The sequence below is a fragment of the Oculina patagonica genome, chromosome 6, assembly GCF_052425735.1.
Source record: "Oculina patagonica isolate OP01 chromosome 6, crgOcupat, whole genome shotgun sequence".
Classification (NCBI taxonomy): domain Eukaryota; kingdom Metazoa; phylum Cnidaria; class Anthozoa; order Scleractinia; family Oculinidae; genus Oculina; species Oculina patagonica.
Genome location: NC_135763.1, coordinates 17,934,035 through 17,953,798, shown reverse-complemented (window position 1 = coordinate 17,953,798; position 19,764 = coordinate 17,934,035). Strand labels below are relative to the sequence as shown.

The 19,764-nt window shown below is 38.0% G+C and overlaps 2 protein-coding genes across 2 annotated transcripts; both read left to right on the top strand.

Annotated features, from left to right (window-relative positions):
* The first annotated feature begins 7,870 nt into the window (after positions 1-7,870).
* LOC144657510 (uncharacterized) lies at positions 7,871-12,161 on the top strand. Its single transcript, XM_078517871.1, has 5 exons — positions 7,871-8,051; positions 9,184-9,440; positions 9,854-9,965; positions 10,519-10,835; positions 11,305-12,161. Exons 1-5 carry the CDS (start codon positions 7,958-7,960, stop codon positions 11,476-11,478), a joined length of 954 nt encoding a protein of 317 aa, XP_078373997.1. The 5' UTR covers positions 7,871-7,957; the 3' UTR covers positions 11,479-12,161.
* Positions 12,162-12,220: 59 nt separating this feature from the next.
* Positions 12,221-19,676, top strand: LOC144657509 (uncharacterized). The gene is made up of 5 exons (XM_078517870.1): positions 12,221-13,961; positions 14,810-15,069; positions 15,486-15,600; positions 15,692-16,005; positions 18,996-19,676. Exons 1-5 carry the CDS (start codon positions 13,859-13,861, stop codon positions 19,167-19,169), a joined length of 966 nt encoding a protein of 321 aa, XP_078373996.1. The 5' UTR covers positions 12,221-13,858; the 3' UTR covers positions 19,170-19,676.
* The last annotated feature ends 88 nt before the right edge of the window (positions 19,677-19,764 follow it).

Here is a 19,764-nt window from a genome sequence, read left to right as displayed (position 1 = left end):
TCTGATGCACATATTGAGAAAACCGCTCGTGTTTTATGACAAGATAATATTTTATACTCCGAATAGACATCAAGACAAAATAAAAGATCTCGAATCATTGATGGATGACATATCAAAAAAGGTTGGTTATGATGTGTTAGAGATTAAGACTGCTGATAAAATAATGGATACTCAAGAATATCCCAACAATAACAGAAAAATAGTGGTGTTCGATGATTTGATAAATTGCTGTGACAAAATTCAATCCAAAATAGCGAATCATTTCACTGACGGAAGACATCATAATATAACTCCTATTTATTTGAGTCAAAGTTACTATGATGTGCCTCAGAAAATAAGACTGAACAGTTCACATATGTTATTATATCCACCAGCCACAAAAAACCATTCCAATCTGATCGGCAAAGAAAATAGAATAGATCCCAATTTATTTGACAAACTGATGCCCTTCGAATTTTTGTTCATTGATAAAGAAAAGAAAAGCTGTAAAAACAATTTTGATGAAATTGTATAATCAATATATATAATGGTTAAATCGTATTGCGTAAAGCAGAAAAAAAAGACAGAATGCGTACCAGAAAGTGAGAGATATGTAAAAACCAAAAATGGCCGAACTATGATGAAATGCATATGCGCTGAATGTAAAAGCTCTAAAACCCGATTTGTAAGTAACAAAACTGGGAAAGGAGTTGGAGAATCGATTAACAATAAAATCGGGAATAAAATTCCAGGGTTTAAGCAGAGCTCAAGACGTAGCATCCTTCATCATGGGTGTTACTGGAGGTGATAAAAATTTGTTTAAAAAATATTGGACTGGAGATATCGCTAAAGGGGCTTTTAACCCTAAAAACGGATTATTTTCAAACAAAGAGTTTCTGGACAGCCCGCAGGTGAGCATGCTAACGAAGATCCGATCCAAAATGCACTGCTACTAGTTGGGATAAGAAATAAAAACGGTAAATGGCGTAATCATTATTGCGATTAAATATCTAATCAATATATATATGTGGTAAATCGTACTGTGTTTCATGAAAAAAGAAAACTGAGTCTAGTTCCTGGATTCTAAAAAATATGTCAAAGCAAAGAATGGCCGTTTAATGGTAAAATCAAATTGCATATCTTGTGGTATTACGAAAAGTAAATTTGTAAAAAGTCAAAGTGGCGGAGCTCTTGCTAGATGAAAAGACCCTTCTACTGTTGATAAAATAGCCTATGTAGCATCAAATTTCGTAACTCCATCACCTAGCTTTGCTTCAATGGCAAGACTTTTAGCAGGGCAAGCTCTCAAAGGTGTAAAAGACAATGTTGATTACTACAAAAAGGGAAAGGGTCTCGATATCCAAAAACCTTATTAAAAGTAGCAGAATTAAAGGGTTATGAGAATACCTACAGGAAAAAAGTCAACGTTATACAGGACCTGGTACTCAATTAGAAGAAAGAGGTAAAGTGGGATCAAAAGATCCGGTAAATATACTGGAGATATATAAAAACAAACAGGATAAACAGATGCCGTCAACATGCAACATGATGTAGATTACAGCGTAATTCAAATAAATCACTAAAAGCTGAAGTAAAGTCATAAATGAAGCAGACAGGAAATATGGTTAAGAGAATCCTTAGACGCAATACCATGGAAAGACAGGCAATGGGGACATGCATGGGCACAAACTATAATAGCTAGTAAAAGAAAAGTAGGATTGGGTATAAAAAAAAAAGTCAAAAAACGTAAAAAGCCGTCGGGTGAAGAAAACTGGCAAGAAAAATTAGCTGATGAATTACACACGCAAATAAAGAGGAACTTTACTCGACGGCGTGTTATTGTGAATCATATTGACGAAATATGGTGTTCGGATTTGGTCGAAATGCAACAGTTTAGTAAATGGAACAAGGGATATAGATATCTTCTCATGGTACTGGATGTTTTCAGTAAATATGGTTGGATAGTGCCTCTAAAAGACAAAAAAGGTGAAACTGTAACTCAAGCATTCAAAACAATATTCAAAGAGGGGCGTAAACCACAATATCTTTGGACTGATAAAGGGAAAGAGTATTACAATAAAAATATGAAGGAGCTTTTGGAAAAGAATGGTATAACACTATACTCAACCGAGAACGAAGAGAAGAGTAGTGTTTGTGAACGATGGAATAGGACAATTAAAACCCGAATGTGGAAACAGTTCACCGTACAAGGCAATACTACGTACGTCGATATGCTGCCCAAGCTGGTGAAGCAGTATAATAATACCAAACACTCAAGCATTAAAATGACACCCGTAGAAGCATCGAGGAAAAAGAATGAAGGCTTAGTATATTTCAATTTATACGGTGATATGAAAACATCAAAACAGAAACCGAAATTCAAAATAGGTGATAAGGTTCGAATATCGAAGTATAAAAGAAATATTTTCGATAAAGGGTACACGCCAAACTGGACAGAAGAAATTTTTACCATCGATAAGATACAATACACTAATCCTATTACTTACAAATTGAAAGATCTCAATAATGAAGACATACAAGGAAGTTTTTATGAACCTGAACTGTTAAAAGCAAAACAGGACGTATTCAGAATTGATAAAGTCATTCGGAGGGATTATAAGAAGAAACAAGCTTTAGTGAAGTGGAAAGGATATAATGATGATTTTAATAGTTGGATACCAATGAAGGATCTACAACATATATAAAATTCGTGCTTATTGACTTAGGCATCTTGAATCAATTCTGAGAATAAAAGTTTATTTTATGACAAACGTTTATATAAAAGTTTGTATAAAAGTTTATTGTAATATGATTGGTTAGTTAATATAAACAATAGAACATTCGAATCTATTGTATTGAACCAAATATTATGAAACCATGACAATAATGCAGATGTTTAACCTTGAACTATAAAATATTAATCACCATAATTTTAAAAAAGTCATAAATATATATAAAAAATAACGAATCACAAGAAATATATAACATTAAAAATTTACCATAACTGTCGGTTAAAAATATATAAAAATTTCTAAAGTATATATATAAATGGTTGAAGTTCGAAGATATTTTACTGAAAAAGACAAGATGGATGCAAAAAGAAGGTCCAAGACTTTATATGCATCTAAAAAGGAATGGTTTTGTGTCATTTGCAATAATTATAACTATAAATTATCCGGTAAATGGAGACATCTTTTGACACAAAAGCATATTAATAACAGCATTATTTACAACAAAAAATCAGATTAAACGCACTGTATAAATGATATAAAAAATAATGTATAATAAATATTATACTCAATACATCAGTTCGTTGAGTGATGATTCAGCATTGCATGACATCACTTTTCTACAATGTGGGCATCAAATGATGTCATGTACTGTCTCGTTTTCAGTCCTCATCTGTTCATCGCTATAATGAAATGTAATATAAGACGTTCATTTTAAACGCACTAGAATCCAACTTGATAAAAGGAATAATTAAACGCACTAAGATGCAAGATTTTTAAAAAAGAGTATAAGAGATTTTGAAATAAATTTCAAAAAATCATAAAACTCGGCTTCGCTTGGTTTTCCAGATTGATATTTCAGTTATGATATCAAGGCTTGTTTAAACGCACTGTATCCAAAATTTTGAAAAAGAGTATAAGAGAATTTTATATTGGGATAAAGTGTTGAATACAGTTTTGGAGTAAGCACTGTAAAAAAGATTTAATTTCCAGATCAGTTGTAAAGACAAGGAGCAAATATAATAAAATATTATATTTGATCAAAAGTTTCATGCATTTAAAAAATAAAATACTATAAAACGCTACGCTTGGATTCAAGGTTTGTAAAAAGTTTTGGTATAAGATTTTGAATCAAGATTTGTGTTCAGATTTTGTTTCAAGATTTTGATTCAAGATTTGATTTAAATTTTTTTTATAGGGGTATGTGAAAAAAACGCGGGACAGCACATGTAGTCAAGTCTTCTTGATTATTGTTAACATCGTGTAGATGTTAAAATTCCAAGGACTGTACGGGACGCCTTCTGGGTAATCTATTTCAAAGGGACTACCATCTGATGTTGCTTCAGCCATAACTATCAAAACAAAACAGCTTTAGTGAAAACATATATCGCAATACTGAAAGATGCATCTCCGCAAAGTCGCCTAGTGTGATGGGCAGTTGAGTGTACAGTCGAACCTCGATTATCCGGACCTCGATTATCCGGACTTCCTTCTCTGTCCTTCTCTGGTCTGGTTTCATGAATATTAATTAGTCACATTCAATCTTGACCATATAGACGTTCTACGACGATTTAAACATTATTTCAAGGTGGTTTACCTGTCAAAAAACATTGGAAAACCTGTGAGGTGTAGTTTCCAATCGAGCAACATTTAATACATGCAGACAACGTCCTTCAGTTTGCACTAGCCATAAAAACATTCACACAAATAAATTTGCTTCCTGTCTTTGCTTACTTGTATTATACTGAAGTTTACAAGGAAAAATGACAAAATTCAGAATGTTTAAATCCTTCTATGTAGTAAAAAACATCGTAGAAAGTTCGATCAGTCGCATTACTTTCGGTCTTTCGTTGCTGTGAATGTTTACCAAAGCCGCGACACTTCAGGTTTGTTATGACGCCACTTATGCGTTCATTTTGGTTCTAGCTCTGAATATAAGAGCTTATATTTCGATACAAATACGGCATCAACATACACGGTACGCATTCCCAATGAAATTTCATAACGAAGAGGCACACCGACAAGAGAATGAAAAACGTAATGAAAGCCCGATCAAAATTCGATCACCATTTCCGAAGACAGCAGGTAACTTAACGTGTCGGATTAGTAATTGTTTCATGAATATCGTAAGGATAATGGCGTTTTTACAGTTTACGTGAAAAGAACTGTTAAAAATGTAAGCTTACCTCTTCACAGTACACCGAAGGCGGAAATGAGTTTCCAATGAGATGAACGCAGCAAGCTGATCTTACGTCGACGTTAATTTCGGAAGGCTCTACAACTTTGATTCACCGTTGATGTCATCAAGACAGTCGGCCTCCGAAAACTATACTAATTCTTCCACTTTAACTCAAAAGATCGTCGATTTCTCCTTATTTTTTACAACTCTTCATGTACACACAATTTCTCTTCAGCTTTGCGTCTGGCAAAACACCCGGGGGAAAGGCAAAACAGCCCACACTCTCTGTTTCTCAGAATTGGCTGTTTATAACAATGCGGACTGTTGCTGGTTCATATTACAAAGACCAAACAGTCACGCTCAATCTAACTTACCCTTTTATTGCGGGCCCAAGAGAGGCCCGCAACCCTAATCTTGACAGTGACCAGCGGATTGCGTATTACGCGTGCGCGCCACGTTTATAAAGGCTATCTGCAAACCGGAAGTTGAAAATTTTGTCCTTCCACCAAGAACGATCAGAATGCGAAAAATGTGTCAATCACAACAGTTTGTCGAAACACCGGAAGTTGAAAATCTGTTCTTCAAAAACGATTAGAATGCGAAAAATGTGTCAGTCTCAACAGTTTGTCACATAAGATCGCGGCTACTGTATTATGGAACATTCGAAACATAACATTTTAGACATTGTTTAAATAGGCGTCGGTTTTGAGACGATTTACTGTGATTGTATCACAGATAAACCACGGCAAAACGAATGATTCCAAAAACGGTTGATCTCGAAAAATCCCTTACAACACTGACAACATAGCAAGTTCACCGACCGAGGAAAATCACATCTCAATTACACCGCGTGTTCGATTGAATCATGCATTCCTTGCGTGACGCGTTACTCGGAATAATTGTCTTTTGTTCAGTGATTTATCGACACCGTCTGAGAAATTTTCGCGAAATGAGGTGACTTAAGTTATTTGTTCTTCCACCATGAACGGTTACAATGCAAAAGGACCAGAAAATGTGTCATTTCTGAGAGGAAGTTAAGATTTTTTCCCTCCACAATTAACGATTATAATGCGAAGAAAATGTCAATCGCCCAAGTTTGTCAACTGAGATCGAGGCTTCTGTCACATGGAAGGTGAAGGTGACGGTGAAGGCTCTTTAAGTGTATCTAGGCCCGCACTTTCTAACCTGTGGTTACCACTAGTCTTAGTACTGTTTCTACTCTGATTAACTCCACAACCACTTTTTCTGTTGTCTATATGGAAGTCAAAGAAATGGGAATAATATTTTGCTATCGAGCATTAGCTTTTCGATCATTTGTCGAGTATTCAAATAAATTAAATTCCAAGAAATGACAAAGATCATCTTTTTATCATTCGACCTTTAAGGTCATCAAATTTCCGGCTATGTCGAAATCCAGATTCCGTGACGTTGGAGTCCTTCGTGATCGTGTCGTTGTTTTCCTTCGTCGTTTCCGACCGTTTCCGGACTTCGTTTCGTCAGATTGTTTGGTTTTGTCGTGTTGCTTTCGTTGCGGCGTCATAATAGCCTAGTTGTTTGCTTTTTTTAGTCGTATTGTTTCTAGCCTGCGTTGCAGACGTACAAAATCCCGGTATAGTATACCGGGGTTTTGTTCGTCTGCAACGCAGGCTATATTGTTTCCTTCGTGGCGTCATATGCTAATTCAGCAGATCTTAACTCATCCTGCTGATTTTGGTAGATGAATTATATATGGCGACAATTTTAGTCCCTGGAGCTGCATCTGCGTGACTAAAAGTGTCACTCCCCTCCAATTCTTACAATGGGTGATATCACCTTTGTTCGGCAATTTTATGAGGATACCCTTCTTCCATTCATCTGGGATTTTCTCTTCCCTGCAGATTATATTGAGGAGTCTATACAGGTCCCTCAAACACCACCTGCGTGAATAGCTTCTGGGGGGATATTCTCTATCCCAGTTGCCTTTCCGATTTTGAGGCTTTTCATGGCTGATTTAACTTCAGCCCTGGAGATGCTATTAATAACTGTCTTTATCGGAAGCTCTTTTTCAGGCTGCAGAACAAGTTGGTAAAGAGATGGGGGTCGAAGCACCTCTCCAAAGTATTCCTTTCAGCGTGCGGGTTGTTCATAGCTTTAGCAAGGATGTCACCTTCCTTGCTGCGGATCGGCATACGTTGGTAAGTTCTTCTTCTATTACGAATTCTTGTTGTTCGATACAGCTTGTTGAGATGCCCATTACTTGCAGCTTCTTCAGCATCTGTGGCTACCTGGTTGATATAGGTCCTCCTGTCTCTTCGACATAGCCCCCACCCCATTCCATGCTGTTGCATGCATCCCATATTTCAAGCCGTCTTCTGGCCCTATCAACATCTGCTTTCAGTTGTCTTCATTCCCCATTCTTCCTCCAAGTATATATCTCCGTGAGCCATGTAATGGGTGTGTGGTTTTAGCCTCAGGCATTGGTTGGTATTCAGTTAGTTGCTTTTATCGTCCAAGCGTATGCGCACGTCTCTATTTTCTATGTGCTGGGCGAGTTTCCTGCCAAGCGCTTAAGATACCTTTGATCGATTTAAACGTGTCCAGTACAGAAATTAGCAACAATTTGTGTACAATATTAGATGGGAAAATGAAAAGGCTAGGCTCTGGACGCTAATTTTTGTAAATTTCCTACATAACTGAATTTGTTCAAGTTTCCATTTTGTTCAATAAACAGGAATAGAATTGCCGACTACATTTAGCAGAACCCTTAAACATTGTAGATAGTAGAAACACGCTTGCCCTAATTGCGCCAATCGTGACGGTTACCTGCTTTATGGTCTAGCTGCCAAAAAGCCTTGTCAGTACGTTATATTGGTAATTCGCTGTCCCACTTGGCACGATTACAAAAAAATATAATAATAATAAATATAAAATTAAGCACCAGTTATCTATGCAATGGATCCTAAATTTTGCATGGCTGTACCCGTATGGCCACGAATATTCCATGAGTGTTTTCGAAAACTTTGAATAATCTCTCGAAAGTTTATCATGCGATATCGAATGTCTGGATAGCTGTTATCCGATGAAAGTATAAATGGCTTGTGCGGAGTATTTTGCACGAAAAATTGCAACCATTTCGTATGTTCTTTGTTTTGGAATCTTCTTTCCATTATGTTATGGATGCTCCGGTAAGAATAGTTTCGTTTTACTTAATTTTCTTTTATTGTCTCGTTTTCTCTCTCTTTTCTACCTTCTTCCCAGTTTAAAAAAAAATCCCTTCATAGCTCTATTAACTTATTTTTGCCTCTTAGCAATTTAAAACCACTCTTGCCTATTTAAAACTTTTACATTGCTTATTTCAGGCTGCTTTGTTAATTAATTAGAAAAAGACTGTTTATTATTTGAAACAAAGAGGTGAACGATCGTTTGAGGATTCTAGCACGTTTGACAGTGTTTGGTTTTTGCTTCAAGTCGGTTTGTATATATGCAGTTGTGCGTGTCAATCAATTTTCTTTATCATCCATACCTATGCTATACATTGATCATGAGCGACTTTCCCAACTGGCCACAATTCTAAAACCATCGCGGAAAACAAGAGCTTAGAAGCAAAGTGGGCCAACCCTAACACTGCAAATTTCTCCAATACACAAAAGAAATACTCCAACTACACCATTAAAAGTATTCAAGTAGTTCGCATTTTTCGGCAGATAATCAATTTCTATTGCATTTCTCGGCGAAATAGGAAATTTCTGTTAGTTAATTTTGAGATATATCCACACTGCTTCTGAGCACTCTACTTCAGTTGAATTACGATTCATAATTGCTGGTAATTATAACGGCCACCTGCTTTATGGTAATGGATGCCAGCAAAACATAGCCACCTATACATTTGTAAATTATTTTGGCTCAGCCGAGTTGGGAAAAAGCTATCATCAATTCTTGGCATTGGCTCAGATGATGAAACAGTTAAGATCCCCGGACCACTGCGCTCACTGGGAGACAAATTTACTCCGTACAGACGTGCATGACGCTGCCCGATAAGTCGTAAAAATACATGAATGTCCTTTCTCGCCCTGTTCCATTTTGTCACACCTCTTATCTGCCTTTTTCTCTCCGCTGTTTCTATTTTTGTCAAAAGTGGTTATTAGCAGTTCTGTGTACACAAAACTATGTAAATGTTTACTCCCAACATTCTAATACTGAATGATCATAATTTATTTGTTTAGTGAAAGGCGAGTCAAAACAGGCCCACTATGCATGCAAATGAGTTTGATAATTGTGATGTCTCAGAGTATTTAGCTTCGTCTTCGTCCCTTACAGATGATGAATGCCGCATGATCATATTTAAAGAACCCATACCAGACAAAGAAATGAGGGGTCACGTGATCAGAAAGGAAGAGGTGCCAAATCAGGGGAGTTGCAGAGTGTTGTGTTTTATGGAACCCAACTGCGTGTCCATTAATGTTGGACCTATTCAGGGAGGAAAATACAAATGCGAGTTAAATAATGCTACGGAAGAAAACCAAGTTGAAAATGTGCTGCATACAAAGAGGAATTTCATCTTTCTTGGCATTGAGGTAAAATGCATAGTCTACAAATTTTTGCTATATATCAATTACGTATGCAGTGTGGGTAAATGCATTCTGGATTATGCCTGTTTAGTCTGGAATAGGGCATATTTCAGTAATTTTTTTTAAAAAGAAATTAAATTTGCCAACAAAAATTCCTTGTTTGAGAGAATCCACCACGTTAGTGACTTAGTTAAGTCAGTTCAATGTCAAAGGCAGAAACAGATTCCAAACTCAATTCCCGGCTCTGAACAATTACCATACTCCCGCTCATTACAGTGTAATTAGTTCTCCCCTAAACCTTTGATGTAAATCTATTTTACGCTGATAAAATTCACAGTACTCTACAATGTTAACTTATTGTCATGGAAACGACTACTGAACTATGATGATGCAATTTCTTTTCTATTCTCTCTTTATAGAATCCCTGCAGCAGCAGCCCGTGTATGAACAATGGCGTTTGTCAAGTAGGATACACTGCTAAAGGATTTCGTTGTAAATGTCGTCCACCATTCGCTGGGGAACACTGTGCAGGTAAAATTTAAAGTGAACAAAAGCAAAGGTAATTTAGCTACTTTTCAGCTAATTAAAAGCAAACATTTCAGTTCTACACGGCCACACTCTCATGTGGAAATTTTCACATCCCATGAATTTTTTTTTCTCTGGAAGGCACGATTTGTGCTTTTCTTAGTATCAAATGGTGCAACAATGACGTAAGACGTCCAAAAAAAATCCGCCATCTTGGATTTTATGATTTGTCAATGACATCACCCTTTCATTGATTCCACTGGTCATACAAATTACCATTACCGAAAAATTTGTGTAACAAACACCTCAAGGAAGGGTTACCTTGAAAGCGTTAACACAACAATTAAAAAGTTTGCAACTTTTGTAAGTGGAACTTCTTGGATGTATACAGGGATACTTAAAATGGGGGACCCGGAGTAGAAGTTTGTTCACAGGGGTGTCACGTTCACCCAACAAAACCAATCCCCTTAGCTCCTCTACTTCTGCGGCATTCAGTTGAAACGCCGCACGGTGGTGCTACGACGACGTTTGCTTTTATTTGATATTTATTTGCAAACAGCTTGTATCTTTGACTTCGAGAACGGGATAGATGATTGGGAGAAGACTGGTACGGTGTTTAACAACCAGCCGACCTTTGGCGACAATCCTACAGCACGCAATAGGGGGCAGCCTGCCAATCAACAGGGGGACTGGTGGATAGGAGGATATGAGGACCGACCATCCGAAGAGGCAAAGGCAGGGGATGTTCAAGGAGACAGTCCCCAAGGGACTCTCACCTCCCCACGCTTTCGTATTGTTGGCAAAAAGATCACGTTTCTCATTGGAGGAGGCTGCAGTGTGAATGAGGTTCGCGCTGAGCTAATTGTCAATGATCAGGTGAAGAGCGAATTGATCATTTCGAGTAACTATCAAAAGCCTTAAAAACGTCAAGAGAACCTTTTGATCTCTTCCGAGAGAAAACGAAGAATTCTGGAAAGGAAATTGGTTTAATTTGTTACGGTAGAGTAACAATGCATGTAAAGAACGGTCCAGAAGATCTAGAGTTGTTAATTGTCATCAAAATAACGACCAAGCTCCCGCTCTCTTGTTAATATTTATCACAAGGCAACTTCCAAGTTGCTGGGAAGAGTAGAGTATATTCAAGCTTTACTCATTTTAACTGGTTCTGATCTGAATCGGATTTCAGAGAGATTTAAGAAGGACCCTTGTCGATACCAGCCGCAAATGCTGATTGGACCACCCTAAATAAATTTGACCTGACTTGACTGACTTTACGCGTGAGGTGGTGACATTGCTTTGTTTCTTTCGTAGTTAACTGTGGGATTTCTGTCCGCTTGTATTTTAGGTTGTCAGAAAGGAGACTGGTGACTGCACCGAGACGATGGATCGTAAGAGCTGGGACGTACAAAACTTGATTGGTCAACACGCTCGCGTCAGACTTGTTGATGAAAGCTCTGCCGAGTGGGGCCACATAAACTTTGATGACCTTAGAGGCGATATAAGCTGTGAAGATGATTAAGAAAAACGTTCTGTTGTGCTGTGAAAGATTAATGGAAAACTAGTTGATTCGTTAAACTCTTGTGCTTGTTGTATATTAGCTTTGAAATCAACTGTAGGATAGTTCTGTTTGACAATGTAAATAGATTATTAACAGGAAACGTGCAACGTAAAAGCAAATTTATACCGCCACCCATCCTCGGAGACCCAGGGGCAGTTATGGGGGCCAGAGAAACGCGAAAAAGCGGGTAAAAATAGCGTGAAACTACCAGTTACATAAATCAGCATAAAAAAGTTCTATTGACTGAAAGTGCCCCTGGGGAAAGAGTCTTACCAGGCCAGTTCAAAAAGCTCTTTGAATACTGCCTCGTGATTGGGCAGAAAAATCTATTGTTTTCCCTTTGTATTATTCTGCCCAATCGACGACCAGCTTGACTTCGGTCCAGTTTCGCACTATTTTTTACCTGCTTTTTCGCGTTTCCCTTGCCCCACTAACTGCCCCTGGGTCTCCGAGGATGACCGCCACCTTGGTACAATTGGAAAGAAAATGAAAAAGTTTGTATCTTAGCAAACGAAACGCTAGTAAAATGCGATTTTTTATAATGTTTATTACCGCTGTTTGTTTCAAATTTTTAATCAAGTTACGTTGACCTGAAACCAAGGGTCTTTATGATACATGTTGTCTGTTTCTTTTAAATCCCTCAGTTTGTCTTTTTTGTCTCTTTTTTAAATCCCTGTCCCACACTGAGTGTAATTATTATTTTGTAAATTTTGTCAACCTTTTGTGTTTTTCAATTCTTCTCGACGCTTGTTAGCAAGTGAAATGACGTGAGTCCGCGTTGTGTGGTGTGGTTCCATTTTTGGTATCGTTGTCGTTTCCTTAGTCTACTTCTCTCTTATCAAATTTTTACTATTAGGAACAAAACATAAAACCGAACAAAAACTGGTTTCCTCCTGAACATTCTTGGCAGTTTGTATATGACGTTCGTCTTATCTGACCCCAGCCCTCCCCCCAGGCATGACTCTTCGATACTTCGAGACAAATACTGCATGAGACAATTAACCAGGTGAAAAACAATATAATAGACACAGCCCTCCTGGAGGTTAACAAATAATGGATTTTCCCGTGTACCGTTTACAAAACAACTTGAGAACTTTCGGGAATAAAGCGCTCCACATTTGTACGATGACATACCAGTTTTCAGATTGCAAGTCAGATGAAACTGGGTGTGATGGATGAGACACATCTATTTAAAACATCCCAACCAGGGAAACGGGACGATCTTTTACAGAATTAATTAAGTTAAACTCATATCGGAAATTTTCCATTTAGAAGTACTGATACAGCATGTTCTGTTTACTCTCCAACCGAGATTTCTAGATTATTGGTAAATGGTAAACAACTTATTCCTGAATGAACGTCTTTTTAAATTATCTTTCGATAAATGATGACACAAAGAGCCAACATTACTGGAGACAAATATTATCACAAAATCTTGGTGGGTTTAAGCGAATTTTTTTGTCCATAAATTGTGGAAGTTTTTATTCAAAACGTATACTGCTTAGATATTCATGTATTATTTATCGATTACTCCTTGGTGTCATAGTTCATTACGGTGCATTGGGAAAGAAAAACACAAATACTCGTTAGTTAATTATTTACTGGCATAGCTTGATCCGTTTGCTCTCCAACCGAGATTTCTAGACTTTGGTAAATGATAAACAACCTACCGTAGAATTCCGGTTATAAGCCCTTGGCTTATACGACTTCGTAAGGGTTTTCGGGTGGGCTTATAAGCGGAGGGGCTTATATTCGGGAGGGCTTATAAGCGGAAGGAAAAAAACATTTCGAAACGAGCATCGGGAGTGTTGATCGAAATACGTTAGTTAAGTTAAAAACGCACAAAAAAGCAACATTTAGCCCTGTTCAGTACTGTCATCCGGTAGAGGGGGCTTATATCCGAGGGGGCTTATAACCGGATGTATATTTTTGTTTCCAGGTTGATGGGCCTATAACTGGGGGGGCTTATAACCGGAATTTTACGGTATTCCTTAATGAACGCGGTTTTGCTTCTTAAATTATCTCTCAACAAAATAAATCACACACACAAAGATCTAACATTACTGGGGACAAATATGTTCACAAAATCTTGGTTAATTTTAGCGCATTTTTTCTTGTTTATAAATGCTACTCAGACATTCATCTATTATTTATCGTTTACTCATAGCTACTCATAGCTCATAACGGTGCATTGAGAAAGAAAACATAATATTCACTCCTTAATTATTGATAATTAAAACGAGGTATCGACCTTATGCAAGACTCCCTTTACGTGTTTATCATGCCGCATGAAAAATATAATTGATAATGTATACTTGGTAAAACAGCGCTATCCAGAGAAATGGCTTGTTTTTCAGATTTCAAGCGCCCATTTTTAGTCGTTATCACCATCGCCAGTATGTCATTTGGAATCATGTTTCCATTTTGTCGGGCCAGTTGCTGTGGTAAGAATGATTTTGCACCATTTTACTATCTGATTCTTTATCTTAGTTTGAAGTTTTAACTCATTTAACCACTTTTTTGCATGCAAGCCGTTCGAATCACTCGTTTAAAATTTTCATATTGTCTCTCCCAGGTTACCTTTTCACAAACTGCTTCATATTGTCTCTCCCAGGTTGCCTTTTCACAAACTGCTAATGTCTCCAAAAGTTTCATTACAGTGCAGAAAGAAAGCGTGAACCTTTTTGAAATTAAACATTTTTCAAGGATTGATTACGAAAGGGACAAAGAGGGAAATTTGGGCCTGTTATGCAAGGGTATAAAGCACAATGGAAGTTGAACAAAATTTATTTACAAGTCAGACTGAATGTGTTGAAACATTGTTTTCACAAGTTATAATTGGCTACAGTTGTTTTCCGTGTCCCCCATCTTTTGTTCTGGCTGTTAAATTGAACTGATAGTAGAGTTTTTTTAATTCTCCTAAATACCCACAAAAATTAATTTACTCACACTAAATTCAAACTAAATTTAAAGGCGATTTTATAATTTTCCCTAGATTGAGCAAGAAAATTATTTAGCTTTATGATGTCTTAGAATTGTAAAGATTTTTTTGTTCTCAACCAAAACTTCTATGCGATTTTAAAATTAAGATCCGGTGTAAGTAAGCATATATTCCCTTAGTGGCGTTGTCGCTAGAAATTTAAGTAGCAACTTTAATGAATTTTAAACGAGACTAACTTTTATTCAATATAGAACGCACGTTACTTGAAAAGTCTTGCAACAATAATACCACAAGGGTCGGTCCTGTATAATTTCAACTAACGTTGTAAAATGCCGTTATGTCTTTTCACAGTGGCAGATAAATGCCGCAAAATCTGGTTCAATGAAGTATTACCAGACAAAGCAATTATGGGGCACCTGATCAGGACTGTATTGTCACCCGATCGGGGGAGCTGTCAAGTAAAGTGTTATAGTGAGCCCAACTGTGTGTCCATAAATGTCGGACCTTTACAGGAAGGAAGTCACAAATGTGAATTGAATAACGCTACGGCTAAAAACCAAGCTTCCTCTATCCTACAGACCAGAAAGGATTACACCTACCTCGGTATTGAGGTAAAGTGTTTGATTGTAGAGGGACTCGGAAATAAAATTCTTCCGCACAAAATCCTTCCATCCTGTCCCGTCCGTTACCCACCAAGTACAAAGACATAAATGGTAGTTGCAGGAATTTTTAAACAATTCTGTTCACTAATAAGCCCCTCCTATTGTAAAAGTTTGTTTTGTACGTTTAAAGTTGCAACAGTTTGCACCCTTCCTTCCCCTTCCTGAGGTGCAGAGATGTCTCTTGTACAAACTCCTTTCCCGCTACATCCTTCTTCTCTACCACCACTTCGGCTAGCATCATTACCACCACCATGACCACCACCATCTCCTCCTCCTCCTCCTCCTCCTCCTCCTCCTCCTCCTCCTCTTCTCGTGTTCACATCTGTATGTCTCTTTTATTACTATTCGATTCTCTCTTTAAATAGAATCCTTGCAGCAGCAGCCCATGTATAAACAATGGCATTTGTCAAGTAGGATACACTGCTAAAGGATTTCGTTGTAAATGTGCCCCAGGATTGACTGGACCCCACTGCGGTCAAGGTAAATGTGAAATCATTAAGTTGCAGATCAAGTGTCGATAAAATGGAGAGGAATCAGGTATTAACACATTTCTTTCTTTGATTTCATGCAGCCTGCAGTTTCGATTTCGAAAAAGGGATCGGCGGCTGGCAAAAGACTGGTACAGCATTTAATAACCAGCCGACGTTTGGTGACAATCCTACAGCACGCAACCGAAAGCCCGCCAATCAACAGGGGGACTGGTGGATAGGAGGAGCCGAAAACCGACCATCCGAAGAAGCAGAGGCTGGAAACGGTCAAGGAGACGGTCCCCAAGGAACACTCACTTCTCCATGCTTTCGTATCTTTGGCAACAACATCTCGTTTCTTATTGGTGGAGGCTGCGATGTGAACGTGGTTCGGGCAGAGCTTATCGTGAATAACCAGGTGCAGATTATTTTTGCCAGTTTCTCTCTTTGAGTTAACCAAGCATTGTCTATGACAATCACTTTACACTCTTTTTTTATAAGAATATTGTTTTTCCGACCCAGGCTGAATATTCTTATTTTTCTTCCGATTTTAGGCTGGAAATATTCTTATGAAGATTCTTAGATAATACTGCTTGACATTTCTGTTTTAGCCTTCATGTATTGGGTGTTTGGTGTCCAGATCTATATCGTGTTACATTGTACACATGTACCATTGCTTTTCGTTGCCGCCAGCAAGATCAAGATGTCGCGACAGACGACACTTGGCCGGTTTGGCTTTAAACAAAGCATTCCTCACAGAGATACAGTGACGGAAATGAAAATACCTGATTTTGTTTCAACTAAAAACATATTTAATTGTATTGTATTTACAAATTTTCAACTCAAAACTATATTCTTTTCAAAATCTCAGCCTCGGGTTTATTCTTAAAATATTCTTAAAAATTCGCAAATTTCAGCCTCGATATTCTTATAAACTAGATTCCTATAAAATAAAAAGAGTGTAGCTTAGCTCGCCAAAGGCCGTCTTTGCCATACATTTTACTGTGCTCCTGACTGTGTGTTAAAGGTAATAGAGCCGTCTTTGATTTTGGTCAAACACGCCTTTGACGTTTATCAAAGGTTAGTGAAAGGTTGCTACAAAATCAGTGTGACTGAACAATTTCAAAGCTACCTTCAATTCATGTCAAAGTTGTAGTCACTTTACCGCGCGTCAAGTGTTTGTCAAAGGCCACGGATGCTCCATACCTGTCGTGCGTCAAAGTTAGTGGTGTAGATTTTTTCTCCACTTTGATGTGAATCAAAGGTAGTCAACCCAAATTTTCGTGCAGTTTGGAAGGGGAACTCCTTCTCGACCAAACAAGGTCTGGCAAAAGAGATTAGGCTTCCGCCGATTGAAATGTTATTTTGTACTTCTCAAACTCATTAATAATTTATAAAGCAGGAACAAAGAAATAAAATACAAACAGCGACAACAAACATAATACATGGACTACGCATGGCTTGAAAAAAGAATCGAAAGTTTACTTGACGTTTCGCATGCTACAGCACACATCTTCAGAAGTGACGGTTACAAAAAGCGAAAGATTTTAAAACTTAAAAATACAAAGCGAGGTACTGGTAACGAGCTAAACAATAATTAACAACAGTGATAAAAATAGGTGAGAGCCAATAAATAAAGCCACAGCTTTTCACTGCCAATGTTGTCATTGAGGGTGAGTAAATTTTAGATTCTTTTTTCAGATCATGTGTAGTCCATGTGTTATGTTTGTTGCCGCTGTTTGTATTTTATTTCTGGTGAAATTGAAATGGCCAAGAAACAAGAGCGTTTATGAGGAACAAAGAAAATCATAACCAAACCGTGAAGGTTTGGATACCCGGTCTTAATGAGCATATAGATATTTACGATTTTACTTCTCCGTTTACTCCTTAGTTTTTGTTTTGATTGAGAAGATATATTTAACACTAGAGACAGTGTTTCATCGGCTATCCAAACACCTCCAATCTCAAAAATACTCCGCTGCGCGTCGAATTTTCAACCCTCTTCTTGGTGTTTGGATATCCCGATGAAAGACAGTCTCTTGTGTTTGGTATATTACATAAAAAATACACTAACGATTATCGGGTTTTCATCATTATGTACTCTGATGAGATGTAATTTAAGATAGTTTCTGCCCAACATTCGAGCAATACAGGCAAAAATAAAGTTACCAGAGACCTCATAGCATGGTAACATATTTAAAATAAGTACAGCTAACAAAAACCTGCCAAACTTTAGCACTCAAGCTGTCCCCGCGAGAGAAAAATGGATTTGAAATTATCTATATTTCAGTTAAAATGGACGTTTTGCGCCAGTTCCAAAAAAATGGCGCGCGTTTTAAGCATTTTTACGGGGTTTGACGGGGTCACCAAGGCAAATGAATTTCAATAAGATGTTCTAAATAGTATATAAAATGTTGCCTTGCTATGAAAAGATTTTTGGTACTTAATTTTTGTTCTCATTGCTCGAACTTTTAGCGGAATCCGTCTTAAACAGAATAGAGCTTTCTCATATGACGTTACGGCAGCCATATTTGTGTTCCAAAACAAAGAATCGGCTACCACATTGGTGTACCAAATAAATCCTCTAGGAATTGAACTCTATTTTTTTTGCAAACATCGTCTTTTGTTTCAGTAGAGCAGTTTTCAATTGAGTGTCGTAAAACCAAAACCAAAGTAATTACTCTGGCCAATCACAAAGAACACAGACAATCCAGTGAACCAATCAAAACTCGAAGCAAGTACATGTTGCTGGCACGAAGCACGGGAAAACGTGCGCGAGCGAATCACGATTGGTTTTGGTTTTAGTTCTGATTGGCTGAGAAAGTGGCGCGAGATTTTTAAGCCAATCACTAAGCGTAGTAATGCAAAACCAAAGCAAACGCAATTTACTTTCGACACTCAAGTGAAAACCGCTCTATAAGCCAACACGGTTGCTGATCACGTGAGTGAAAACGCTCTTAAGCGGTTATCAGAATAAGGGCCCTTACGTAATCCGAGCACTCATTGGTATATGGGGCCTTTATAACAACAAAAAAAGGTAAAGTGGACGTTCGAGCCTAGTGGCCCATCAGGCCGGAGCTTATCCCGGTTTCCCTAGCATTAAGCGGCAAGGAGTATTACTACTAACCCAGGATAGCATGCTAGTCCATCGCAGGGTCACCCCCAGCAGTAATTTCGCCGGTACCCATTTATGCACCTAAGTGGAGAGGGCATTATGGGAGTAAAGCGTCTTTCCCAAGAACACAACGCAGTGCCCGGCCAGGGCTCAAACCCATACTGCTCGATCAAAAGTCTAGCGCACTAGCAATTAGGCCACGGCACCTACCCCTTTATAAGAATAGGAGGCGCTCCCAAGTTTTAAGACTACTTCCTCTTATCCCTTGACAGAATTTATCTGTTTGCTTTAAGGTTGTCAGAAATGAGACTGGTAACTGCTGGGAGACGATGTATCGTAAGAGCTGGGACGTCCAAGAATACATTGGTCAACACGCTTGTGTCAGGCTCGTTGATGACAGCTCTGGTGGGTGGGGCCACATCAACTTTGATGACCTCAAAGGCAACATTGTTTGTTCACAAGACTGAGACAAATATCAGTTCAAGGTTCTATTAGAACACTACATGTAGTTGAGGAAAACCGTTTATTACGAGGCCTAAAATTAATCATGGGCAAAATATTTACGAATGGGCTTGCACAAGGAATATTCAAATAAAGCACAACTCGTCAAAATATACATATCGTATTAGTACTGCTGTATGCATATATAAAAATAAATAAAAATAAATCGTACTTATTTTACGAGGGTAGCACGTAACAGTCTTGCGACTGACAAACCTGTGGCCCTCGGATTCCTGATCGAATTGGAATTTAGAAGTGTTGATTTTTGTGAAGGCGCGGCCGTAGGAAAAAATCAAATGCAAATGAAGTGTTAATGTGGTCGTTTATCATTAAAAAAATTCCTAGAAACTTTGATTGGGATATAAATGAACACGGCTTTTTAGTTCATTGACGAAGCCTCTGAAAACATAGTCCCGTTTTTCCGGTTGGGACGTTTCGAATGGAAATTCCGTTCGGAATTCCATTTACCGTTTTGCATCTTTTGGACCAGTTCCGTGCAGGCGTACCGACTGGCAAATTTAGCGGTTCAACTGAAATGGCGGGTTCTTTGGGAAAGAAGGG